This window comes from Malurus melanocephalus, unplaced genomic scaffold, assembly GCF_030028575.1.
Source record: "Malurus melanocephalus ecotype Western Australia unplaced genomic scaffold, MMel_1.1 scaffold_170, whole genome shotgun sequence".
Classification (NCBI taxonomy): domain Eukaryota; kingdom Metazoa; phylum Chordata; class Aves; order Passeriformes; family Maluridae; genus Malurus; species Malurus melanocephalus.
In genome coordinates this window covers 196,821-209,993 of record NW_026623402.1, presented here as the reverse complement: position 1 = coordinate 209,993, position 13,173 = coordinate 196,821, and the positions used below count along the sequence as shown (strand labels likewise).

Here is a 13,173-nt window from a genome sequence, read left to right as displayed (position 1 = left end):
AGGAGCCATCAGGGCAAGGATCCCACAGTGAGTGGAGGCCCTGCTGTGGTGCTCGCCCAGAGAGGAGAGGAGAGGAGAGGAGAAGAGAGGGCAGCAGAAGGTGTCAGGGAAGGCTGGGTCAGGGGGACAAGAGAGGGACAAAAGCTCAGTAGAGTGCAGGATGAGCCCACACATGTCTGGAGGGGCAGGAAGGATGAAGGAAGAAGCTGGAAGCCAAAGTCACAATGATGGTGTTGGGCCACAACACACGACCAGAGCCTAYTCCSTGGTAGGAGGGGATGGCTGAGGTCTCAACTGGTCTGAGCTGTTTTCTGGGTATGATGGATGCCAAAATGATGGCAGTGGCAGGCCCATGCTGTGACAGAGGTGTGAGAGAGCCCTCTCTGAGCTCCCTGGGGCTGTGCCTCAGAGCTCAGAGCGGGGCTGGACTGGGCTGGTGAGAGCTGAGTGGATTTGGTGTGTGTGACCTTGACACACTCCAGCAAGGCTCACACAACAAATGAACACCAGTTCGTTATTTCACTGCCACTAACAGCTCTGAATTCACTGCCAGCAAAGTGAATTTGCTGTTTCCAGCTCCCCAGCCATCAGAGCACAGGTAACAGCCACGCAGCTGCTCCTCTCTCTGTGCCACAGATGCAAAGCCTCAGAAGCTCACAGAAGGCCTGACCAGCCTCCAGCTCCACACACAGATGGACACCTCCTGCAAGCCAGGAGAGCTCTTCTGGCGGGGCAAGTCCTTCCCTTCATCAAAATATCCTTCTCCACTGAAATGATCTTGAAGGCCATTATTCTGAAAAGATTTCAAGGGCAAAATCAGGTCTACTACCACCTGGGTTGACCACTTGCACAAATGTCAAATGAGACATGCCAAATATAACAATTACTTAAAAAAAATAATAGGAGTCCCAGCATAGGGCTTGTATTGATCAGCAAAGCTGATGCTTCTACCAGTTCAGTGGGTAGAAAGAACTCTGAAATTTGGAATTAATGTTTAGGTGATTAGGATCACATACTGAAGGAGAGTTAATATTTTATTCATAAAAGGCAATCAGATACAAATCTATTGATTTTTTTATGGTGTCAGAGGGCTCGTGGTCAAGGTTGATCTCATTTATTTGGATTTCACAGTGAGCAGTCCTGCTCCTGATGCCTCCTTATAGACTAAAGTATTTTGGATGGATAAATTGTTAATTCAGAGTAGCAGGAGGGCATGGTGAGGGCTCAGGTATTACTAGAGGTGATCAGGAAGGAAAATGAAAACTGATACCTGCTAGTGATACTAAAAACCCACTTCTCAGTAGTGAAGATGACAGAGAGCTGTGAAGAACAGCAGGAGGATCTTGTAATAAAGTGACAAATGCAATTCAACACAGTTAAATGTGAAATTACACTTTTGACAATTTTTCTCCTGYATTTTCACAGCATCCCCAATTAGAAGCAGGAACTTGGGCTTGAGGTTCCATGGGATAATCAGCTCTGAGCCAGTCACATTTACTGCTGCTGGAGAGACAAGGCAGTGGGAAGACTTTGTTTTGTGGTGCTGACAGAAAGTGTTCCTGCACTTTGGGCTGTGCAGGTTTRCTCCCTKCCCACCCTGGTAAAGACAAAAATAGCTGTGAGGGCTTCCACAGGGAGCAGCAAAGTAGCCTGGGAGCCCTTGGCCTGGAAAAAAGACACAGAATATAAAACCAATAGAGTGGTAGGGAAAGGGAATGGGGAATAACCATTCTCTCTCATCCCCAAATCAAGCCTGCACAAMAATTAAGCTGCAGAATTCCTCATTGCAAGAAGGTATACATGATAGAAGTTAACATAGATGGAAAAYCAGCACAGATAAATTAATGGAACAAAAATCCATCAAGGACTACTAATGTTACAATTTTTGGCTCAGAAAACTGAGAAAAGTTTGCATCTTAATTGTGGTCTGAGTAAACCAGATGATGCTCAGAGAGGAAAGTCCTCTGGTTCCTGACTTCTGATATGTATCTGTAGTTGAGGTGACTGGAAGGTTCCTCTCCTGTGCCCAGCGAAGGAAATGTGGAAAGAACAAAGAMGCTTCGCCATAAGGGTAAGAGCAGCCCACTGGTACATGTAGGGTAAGGTGGCACAAACTCACTGCAGGCAGGTCCTCCAGCCCCACAGCAGGACCTGGGACTGGCAACAGGCCCTGGGCAAAGTCTGGGTGCTTTTGGGGACTCTCTGTTACTGCCCAAAACCCCAGGGGTAAWACTCACCCTGCTCTCCTGGCCCTTCCTCCAGTAGAGCAGCCRGAACTGGAAGGCAGGTCCCATGTCTGCCAGCTCCACCAGGAGATGGTACCCATCTGCCATGACCTTCAGCAGGGGTGGGGTCAGGGAAGCTGCCAACACAGACAGAGCACGTTACCAACCCCTAGATCCCCCCTTCTCCCCAGACAGGAGAGGAAGAGAAGCTGCCATCACAAGTRGAGTGACATTATTTGCAGTAACAGRTCATTCAGATTATTATTCTGTTCTAATCACAGAACAATAACTGAAGCTGGTTGCTTCAGTGGGGCAGCAGCTCTGCTCTGCCCTCCCTCCCTGTGTGTCTGAATACAGTGGCAGAATTTYAGCAGCAGAAGGGCCATGGCTGGCACTGCAAACTGAACTTTGGCAAGAGCTGAGCTGCACAGAACTTGAAAGGGTTGAATTTTCTCCAGTGGAGGAGCTGTCTGGCCTGAGGGTGCCACGTGAGCAGCTGCAGCAGAAGCAGCTGGGACACAGGAGCTGGGCCACCAGCTCAGGTCAGCTCCTGTGCTCCTGGGCATGAGCTCAGCTCTGACACAGAGCAGGAGCTGAGAAACCACTGCTTTTCATGGGAATTATGGCAGTCATTCAAAGGTAAAGGATGAAACATTCTGAGCCTCGGGATAATTCACATGAATCCTGATTTTCTTTCAGTATCTGCATGGTTTTAGATGGACTTGGGCYGATGATATGCTGTGACTTCAGGTTTTGCAAATGTATGCCAGTAAATCTGGAGGCGATTTGCTTCCTGCTCACTTTGATATTCAGAGCTTGRTTTTGTCTGGGATTTTGCTGTGAGGAATATTAGTGAAATAATGGGAATCAATCAAGCAGAGATGAAACTGTACACTGAACATTTATGAACTGGGAAGTTCAAGGCAGTACAGAGATCACATCTGCACTATTTATCTGTGCCATTCACTATTTATCTGTGCCATTATTCACACTCATCTCTGCCATTATTTACCATTCTGCTGTAGCTGAAACCAGTTCCAACCTCTTTGCTTCCAAGAAAGGAAGGAGAGTGTTGCACAGTGCCTTACAGAAGACATATTCTTCATAGAATTTGCTCTTACACCCAGTGAATTGCCACTAATACTGAGCACTATTAAAACATGAAATCCAAGCATGTGCATGATGAGTGTGCCACAAGTGGGAGGYCTGCAAATCTACTTTGGATTTTTAMATTAAAAGCTGAAAAAAATAAAAGGTGAATATCTTCTCAGCACTAGATCTCATTTTTTTAAAGTGATATCATTTGGAGGCTAGAAGCAAATATTGTGCTAATGTATTAACATTTGAATTCCTGAGATCCTCTCAGACTCAATTCCAGGCTTCCTATGAGATTTGAAAGCAGGGACAAGGCAAAGCAAGCAGTAAAAATGCATAAATCAAGAACTTACAGTGACTTTTCTTTCTCTTTTAAACATCTGTCATATCCACATTGAATCCCARTGGAAGCTGCATCCTCTGAACTTACACAGCTTGGTCAGAGGAGTCCCTAAGACACAGGACCAAGCTGCCAAATACTTCACTGAACCACAAGAAATCTGCTGCTTTTGTTCATGTCAGTCTCAGGAATGTCCTTGACCTGTCTCTGACTGATAGTGTGGTCTGTGCCTGAGCTCTGTGCCTCCACAGCTGCCAGAAAAGGGAAGGAGTTTTTATCTAAAGCACCATAGAGAATATACTTCCACATCAAGAGAYACATTCACCAACTCAGGTGGCACTTCTGGTGGTGCTGCTTTGACTAAGGGCTCTGTGTGAGTGAGGACTGCTCCCTCAGGAAGCAGTGAATAACTCCCACAGACTGATAAATGTTTAATATCAGGCTGGTTCTGGTCTAGGACAGACAATTCCTTCCCTGGCTAAAACTGATGGATGCTGCCCATCCCAGACTGAGAGCTGCAGTCTAATTGTGGCYTCAGCAGAGATTTCCCACACAGTTTTTGTTGCTGAAAACACTTGGTGGTATGGCAGAGAGCAGACGTGATGATACCAGAGAAATCCTGGAAATACTGTGCTGATTTTAGGCTGCAGTGTGATCCTTGGGTTGAGCTGGGCCTGAGGCTTTGCARGAGCTGGAAGGACATGGAGAAAACACCCTGCATTGCCAGGATGACAGCAATGCTGTGGTTCCCATTTTTCTCTCCTCTTCTGAGGCTGCTTCATCTAAGTGACACCATGGGAGGAGGGAACCATGGCCAGGAGGGAGTGGGATTTCCAGGACTGCACAAGGCAGATAGAGGGTGACAGGGCCCTTTCCTCGAGTGAAATATCCTGTAGGATCAAGTCCTGGACCCTTAGAAGTGACTACATGACTTGGATTAGAGGACAGCAAATTTAGGGTTAGGAATTAGCAACTTGCCCAAAAAAATGCTTTGAGTCTCGCTGCCTATCTTTGAAATGCTTGAAATTCAAGACATGGTATATTTGTCTCTGCCTCATGCCCAAGAACATGTCCCAAACCATGTCCTTAGCATGGCTAAGGGTGAAACATCCCATCCCAGTGTTTGAGGAGCTGAGAAATAGAGTGAGCTCTGTGCAAACATGGGCTCTGTGTGCCATGCACTGGRCACAAGTGGGCACCAAACACTGAGAATTTAACACTGAAAGTGTAATTGAAGAGCARGACTCACTCGTGGCACGATTGAAGAAGCCTTTCAGGGTGCCCCATGGTGAGCTGGTGGCACCCAGCTGTGCCCTGACCCGCAGCCTGTAGGCCACAGTGGCCGAGATGTCCTCGGTGAGGTTGCACACGGTGGCCGTGGTGAGGGAGCACTCCGAGACAGGGATCCAGCTCTCGTTGGCGTATTCCCGTTCGTATTCCCTGCACAGGGGAGCAAGAGATGGGCAGCAGTCAGCCAGGAGATGTCTGGGACAGGTAAGGCTGCTTGGGAGTCCTCTCCAGGTAAAACCTGTACTGGGAAGCACTGGGGCAGGAACACCACAGGTGTGTGAAACCAGACTGGGTGTGTTGGGATCTGATCTGGAGAAAATCGCTCCGGGATGAGCTCCTGAGCCAAATGGAGATTGTGGCAGGAGGGGACAGCCCACGCCGTGCTGATGCTCCAGGTCCTGCCCACCCCTGTGTCCTGATCATCCCTGGGACACCAGAATTCCAAAACCATGTTGTAATCCAAGTCATACAGAAACCTCCTGCGGTGTGTGTTAAATGTTTAAAAGGCTCACATGAAATAAATCTCAAATGTTTTCTCCTTTCTGTTCTAAACAAACTGTTGCAAATCTTCCTAATTTTTGAGTTCTTGGATAGAGGCAGATTTCTTATATGGAATTGATGCACGCCTTGGATTACTAAGGTATCTATTAACCTGAAAACTGCCCCAGAATTGGACCAAAAAGAATTTTTTCCCAACTTTTAATTAACAGTACTAAAGCATCAAACTTCTCTTAGGCTTGTGAACTGAATACGCTAAAAACATCCAAAAATATAGGACTTTAAATTGAAATAAACCATGTTCAAAGAGCAAAAAGAATAAAAAAAATCCAGAAGTTACCCCTGAAACTCAACTGAGTATCTCACAGTTGCTCCCTGGACGATCACAGGACTCCAAGTTAGGAAGTGCTTCATGTTGGTTGAAATAATGGAGATATTCTGAGGTGGTGGCAAGGAAACATCTGCTCCTAAAATTCCCAGCAGAAGAAGAAAAAAAGAAAATGTATAAGGGAAAAAAMCAGCTTAGATGAATAGTGCAAAACAGTGTTTTGCATCAGAAATACACACTCTTCATTTCACTACAGTCACTTCAGTATTGGAAAGAATTTTGCAGAGAAGAAGAAAGGACAGAGCAGCTCAGCTGAAATCAATTTATTAATAGAATAAAACTTTTCAATGCTCTCTAGGGAAATTATTACATCCCTCTGAGATCTCCAAAGCATGAGCATGAGTATGGTGGTTGATTTTACCCTGTGGTATCTTGATGTGAAATCCTTGGCAGAGTTTGGAGCACAGGAGGCAGGATTCCCCACGGACATATCCTGCATGCCACTGGGGAACAGACTTATCTCTGTTCTGCTGCTTTCCAGTCCCAAGGAAATCCCATTCTCTTTGCTCAGCAGAGAATTGTTCCCAAAAAAACACTGGAAAGGGAGAAATGATGGAGTGGTTTCTATCAACCATCCCCCAAATAACATAACTGTGCTATCACAATAACCCAAAGATTATTTTAAAATTAAATTTATTTCACTTAGCCAGGTTTATCATCCAGTATTCTTTAACTTCCACTAAAAAGCGTGTTTCTTCTGAGCCATGTTTACAAAGTGGACCAGTTAATGGTAATTGTTCTACCCAAAACCAGGCTGACAAGTCTGTGAGCAAAGCTTTTTAAAGCACTGGAAAATTATCTGTCATCTTTCTGCCCTCAGAATATTCCCTGTATCACAACTTTATAAAATCACTGATGATGGGGGGAGCATTTATGCCAACTCTCTTAWGATTCTTTGGCATAAGTCATGCAGGTCTGTTGGCACAATGCTCAGCTGTCCTTTGAAGTAAAATTCCAATTTCTTCCTTGTCCTTTAGAAGAGTCATTCTCTGTCATATCAGCACTTCTATCACTGCTGGCAGGCTGAGGGTCCACTTTAGTCAAAGCACTTTTAGTCTTTAAAAAATAAAAAAAAGGAAAATCCTCAGTGACCTCCACACTGTATCTTAACCACCCACTCCATCTCCTGTGCTCTCCATGCTTCTCCACATTCATATATGTCACTACTTTTCCTTATGCTTGGTTCCCTGTTAATTTTGGGACTTGGCATGCCTAGTGTGAGAATTCCATWGCAGATTTTCATTTACATGAACAAACATGGCTTTTCCATGTGACTCAGGCACAATGGAGTTCCAGCTCTGTATGAGGGGAACTGCACTGGAAGTTTTTCTATTTTTTTAACTCTTGCCTTTAGGACATTTTTGATATAAATTTTTGGCATTCAACAATAATAAACCCTATGTTATTAAACTGTCTAGAAACCAGTTTTAAAAGAAGGTAGTTCTGAATTGGACCATCAGTCTTTTAATGGCACAAGGGTTATTTTGTTGGTTGAGACCAATCTTCATTTCCTGGCTATGCTTGGCTCAGTGCACTGTTTTCCTGTCAAATCCAGCGAGTCTTCTACTGGTACAGTGACTGTCACCTCACTTCAGCTGAAACACAAAAATTCATATAAAAATTAAGGAGTCTTTCCTCCTCTCACAGGGAAAAACTCTGTACCCAATCAAAGCATATCCTTATAAAAGCAGTTCACTGATTTAAGTTTCTGTTTGGCATTCTATGCTGAAAGTTGTTTTTTGAAAGAGAAGTTCATGCTTTTCCAAAACACTTTTGATCTAGATWCAATCCTGTGCCATAGCCAAGCAAATGATATTCATGGCTTCTCCCACCCATCTGTTGCAACAACCCACAGAACAGTTGCAACAAACACAAATTTAACAGTGGGAGGAAAGACAATTCTAGGTTACATAAACAGGGTTAGTACTGAGTGTAAACAGGGAAATGTTATTTCAGGGCTAAAATAATCCATGAACTTTGGTCTGTGCATTTGGAAGGAAAAGGAAACAACAGTCATGCAAAGTGCAGGAGACAACTGGACAGAGAACATAGGGAGGACCCAAGGGCTGAGAGCTCAGGGCTGCCAAAATTTCCATCTGATTTTGGATTCACCAGCAGCCTCACAGGAAAAGCCAAACTGCATTCAATCCAGCCAGGGTATTGACTCTCACCCTAATTCTTCAGTCATGCCAAAGAAAGGACATTTTCCCTGTAAATGGCATTTTTTCTCCTACCCTATCAGCAGTGTATTCCATTTCATTTGTTACACAAAGATTATGTTTCCATTTGTAATGGTGATGACCATTTTAATTTAGAATTTTTRGCCTCTTTATGTTAGAAAATTTAAATTTGAAAAAAATCATGGTCAAATCCAATACGTTTATCTTACTTCTCATTTTAAACTGTCTTAAATAAACCCTGATCAAGTTCCATTCCTCTGGGACAGAGTTTGGTATTCTTCTTGCTCTGTGAATATAGAACACAATAAAATTTCATCGTTACTTGCTGTTACTTTATCATTGTTATCACCATTTCTTACTGCTGGGTGTRTGGGAACATTGTAAAATATTAATACAATTACCTCTTTATTGATAATATTATCTCCTTTCAGGCATTCAACAAACACAAGAASTGTTTAGGAGTGCTTTACCTCATCTGTGCTTTTCCTTAAAATTTTATATATAKGGCTGAGAAATCCTTCCTGTTGTGGTAATAACCATTGGCTTTTTAATTTCCAAGCATTGTATCATTTAATCTTCTTTTTTTTGCTAATCTCGAGGACAACAATGCCACGAGCTTTTTGTACCTTGGACCATGGTCTGACTCTCTGAGGGAATTTCAGTGATGGGGAATCCGACAGGGGAATTGTGAATTCTAAATACTGCTAACAAGGAAATAATGTCTATAACATCCTGAGAAGACATAGGAAATCCTTTGTAAGCTCAATGTTGAAAAYGAAAGCCATACATCTCTAACTCCTAGAAACAGCCATTTAGACAAGGATACTTAATTATTGTAAAGTGTCTTTGGCTGGAACTCCGGCCTGCAGGCTCTGGGACAATCCCCTCCCTCAGCTGCTGATGACACAAACTCACAGCAAAAGGCAAGACCCCAGCACACCCCCCTTGGCTGTTTCTGTCCCCAGCACCCAGGAATCAAAGCCCAGGYTCCTGGGCTAGACAGGAACACCCTGTCCTCTATCCTGGAGTCTGCTCTGCACAGCCACAGGGACAGCTCAGGGCATCAACACTCAGCCAAATCAATGTCTCTGCTCAGAAAGGAGACTGGGACATSGATTTTTGTATTTCAGGTCAAAGCCAAGAGAATGGCAGGCACAGTGTGAGTTATCCCAGCTTTCCCTCCCACTGTCTGTCACAGTGTGAGAGGCTGCCCACGCAGGGAACAGGGCTCCTGCCTGGCAACAGCACTCAGGTGGCCTGACACAAAATACAGCAAAAACAACCCGAGATTTCTTTAAAGAATCATTGCCCACCTCTGTCATCTTTTAAACCACATTTGTCCTAATCTTCCCTATTGCACAGAATAAACTTTCTGAGCAGAAACTACTTGATGCTGTCACTGGATCTGCCCTTGGCATCTAAGAACTATAAATAATGAGGAAGCTGTAAAAGAAATTTTTTTTTCTGAGGCAGAGGAAAAAAAATGGAGCATGAGACAGCCAGAATGTTGTTGACACAACCTAAAATGGCATATTTAGAAAACCCAGGCTCRGGAAAACTCAAACTAGGGAAAACCCAAGGAAACCCAATGCTTGCTTTTTAGAGGACTCACATGGCAAACACTGGAGTGTAGTCAGGAGATCAGAGACCAAACTCCTCTGACATGTGTGTGGTGTTGAGCATTTTCTTGGAGAAAGAGATCATAAATTACACAACCTCCTTCCAGGGTAAAGGAGGCCCTCAGTGAAGCGATTTGAGCCCTTAATTAGCACTTTATATCCTTTCTGTCTGACCCTGTATCCCCTTCACCGGCAGAGCATCCCTGAGCTCAGTGATCGGCACTGAAGGATGACTCGAGAGTTCATCTTCTCACAGAACAGCAAGAGCAGAGACAAATACAGTGTTACCTAAATTCCTTCAAAATGAAATTTACCTCTGGAGTTTAGAATTGACCTGCAGGATGCAGCATTTACAGATTGCTTTTTCCACTTGCTTATTCTAATATTCATTTTAGACAAAGTGTTAAAATTCAAGCTCACCTGCCCTCGAATGGTTTGGCTTAAGTGCTGCAGAGGCATATTGAACAAAAGGACAAAAGGTTTAGTTACTCACAACCTCACTCTTTTCTTCTCAAGTCAGTGAAGAGATTTTAGTCATTTACCTGTGAGATTTGGTGCCCTCAGAGTGCAGAGGAAGAAGCAGATGATTTTTAGTGGCATTTTCTTAGGTTTTTCCCACATTCACATCCTGTTACACAGCTCAGGAGTTTCYCCTGGCAGCCAGGGAGCCTGACCCGAGCCAGCCATGCTGGCACTGAAATCAGGCGTGGAAAATGCTGTGTGCCTGTCTGCAGGGTGCCAGAGAGACACAAACACGGTTTGGGAGGGTGGAGGTGCAGGGAGTGCCCGGGTGATGTGCTGCCAGCAGCTCCTGCAGGTCTGTGCAGCTCCTGCTGGATGGGGTCACTGTTTCACCAGACTGATTACATGCCTTAAACACAGGCCCTATAAGGACAAGAGAGCACCTTGGAATTTTCCATAGCGCCGTAAATGCTCCCTCTTCTTCTCAGCCCCAAACAAGATAAATCCTGGTGCTTCCAAGTACTAGGAAACCTTCCTCATATTCCTAAGGCACAAAGGCCTGGGGCTGGTTTATTTATGTTGTGTTTTGTGATGTGCTGAAGTTGTGGTTGAACCTAAATAAATGGGAATTATTTAGAAAAATATTTATCTGGACCAAGTCACTGAGGGACAAATTCCCTCTGATTAGGAGAAGGCTCGGAGCTGTGCAGAAATGACCAGTGTGTGTAGAAGCTTTGTCTTCTGGAGGTGTCTCCAGGACTTTGTTGTTCGTGCAGAGCCCTTGTTTAAGGATTTCCCAACGTTGCAAAACCACTGTGTGGGAGTGGAGGGAGAGGAAAACCATGTTTTTGGGAGGCAGGATTGGAAACACCTCTGGGAACACCTCTGCTCTCATTCCTGCTTCCTCACAGCTCAAAACCAGGCTCTTTTTGGAGCACGTGACTGCAAAGCTGCTGGGGAGCAGCTGAAGAGTTAATTTGGCTGAGCTGGTTGTGAGTGGRGTGATTCTGATCCTGCAGCTGGTTTGTTGGGCAGTGCAAAATTCTGTGTATTTATGGATCAGCATCCATCAGCTGGGAGCTTCCTGCTGCTGGGAATGGTCTGGACAGACCTGRGGTCCCTGCCCTGCCCTTCAGTGGCACCACGAGCTGGGAACAAGGCTGGCAGAAGAAAATAAAGTACCAGAGGGTAATAAAATATAATTTATATTGTAATAGAAATAATATATTTATAATACATAAAATTATAACTATAATAATAGTTAGTTATAGGCACTATAATRAAACACAGTGTTGAGTTATTCTAARGGAAATTATGGTRCTACCYGAAAGAAACTSCTTGCTKTGTGTMTAGAAARCACTTCTAAAGCTCTTTAAGGGTGAGAAGTTTGGTCAGGACAGAAAATGGCCCCTAAAAAATCTCTTTAAATTCAGGAATTGTGAATGTTCAGTACATGGCTGGAAAAGCTGCAGTGCTGTGCTTTCACAGCTGCTCATGGCTGGGGCACTGAGCTCTCTCCAGACTGAGACACTCATTGGTGGGGACATTCATTGCTAGGGCTGTGTGACATAGCTGCTTCTTCACTTGGTTGTTCCTGTGGTTTTATTTTTATTTTATGGGGTTAAATTTAGATGTAATATTTTGATTAAATATTCAGACATAAATTGAGAGGAATCTCCAACCCCACGTGATCTGTAACCAGTTGTGCCTCACACAATTCACTTTATTTYTTTYAYTCAGATGCACAGAGAAGGGTTTGCRGGAAATTTGCAGGAAATTTACTGGAATCAAGTRCACAGCTGGAAGTTTTGCTTTCCAAAGATTTCTCCCAGTCTGTGAGCCAGTGAGACAACTTTTCATTTTCAAGGGTGGGGACAGTGAATACAGGCCCATTGCACAGTTAATCAATGATTAATAATGAAAGGGAGGGTGAGCCTGACATAATAATGAGGATTGCAACTGTGCTGTGTTATCAGCAAGATTCCAAAATGAAAACTAGAATAATATTATACTGTATTTCCTGCCTTAATTGTAGCCACCAAATRTCGGGTGGGTAATGAAAACTTGAGGTGGGATTTGAGGGGAGTGCACAGGCAGGGCTGAGGTGTGAGARCAGGAGGGCTCTGACCCTGTCAACAGGCTAAATGAAATAATTCTGTTTGCAAACAGAGCCAAAAGCCCTTTACAAACTTCATATGATCATTGCCTAATCTGRTCTCCTTTCTTATCATACCTGGATTCCCTGAAATCAGAGTGAAATAAAACAAAAGAATCACTCCTTTATCTCATTCTTAAAATCCCAAAGGAGCTCTAAGGCCTAATTTCACAATTCCACATGCAATGCTCTATTAACCTTCACAGAAACTGCTTTGATATAATGAGACTATATCAATTGGTCTATATTTGATAACTATATTATCTAACTATATATGTAACTATATAAAATAGGAGATGGGAGGAATGGTTTGTGGGCTCCAAAATGTTCTTCTGGCGTGGAAGCCTTTGGCTGCACACACTCAGTGTTGACCATTTCTACTCTTGGCAAGCTGCTGAGGTTTTGCTAAAACCAACATCAGAAAGAAACTTTATTTTAAAGAAAAATAATTGAATTTGYACCGTTGCAGTGGCTGTTAAAGCTGCTGTACATCCTGTGCTGGCCATGGCTTGGATTGTGCTGGGGGCAAAGCAAAACCACAACTGAATGACCCTAGCTTGATGCCAGAATGTTGCCATAMCAAATGAAAAATTGAGGGAAATAATAGAAATAATGGAAAACTAATCCTTGCAGTTTGATTTGTGCAATGCACCGCTTCAGTCTGATTCTCAAATGAGGAAAAATTTCTGTGATTATTAAATGTTTTATCATGTTATGTGAAGGAGTTGAGTTTTGAGGAAGATCCTCAAAACGAAAACTTTTGTTTTGAAAATATCTGGGTTGATTTATTACAGAAATAGAGCTTTTTACCCCTTCACAAGCACTGTATTACAGAATAMAAAAGGAGGGGGAGAGAAGGAAGGGGAAATTAAGTGTGAATCTCAGAGAGGGTGACTGCAAATGCTAAATGTTACCAGAGTC

At 43.6% G+C, this 13,173-nt stretch overlaps 1 protein-coding gene across 1 annotated transcript in view; it reads right to left on the bottom strand.

Annotated features, from left to right (window-relative positions):
* The window catches only part of IL20RB (interleukin 20 receptor subunit beta), a gene marked incomplete at its 5' end in the record, with an annotated part of 13,274 nt that extends 2,793 nt beyond the window's left edge, over positions 1 to 10,481 (bottom strand). The window contains 5 exon segments of the mRNA XM_057372334.1: positions 2,238 to 2,362; positions 4,910 to 5,100; positions 5,789 to 5,915; positions 10,178 to 10,240; positions 10,243 to 10,481. Of these exon segments, the coding sequence (XP_057228317.1) occupies positions 2,238 to 2,362; positions 4,910 to 5,100; positions 5,789 to 5,915; positions 10,178 to 10,240; positions 10,243 to 10,481 (745 nt within the window).
* Between the last annotated feature and the right edge of the window lie 2,692 nt (positions 10,482 to 13,173).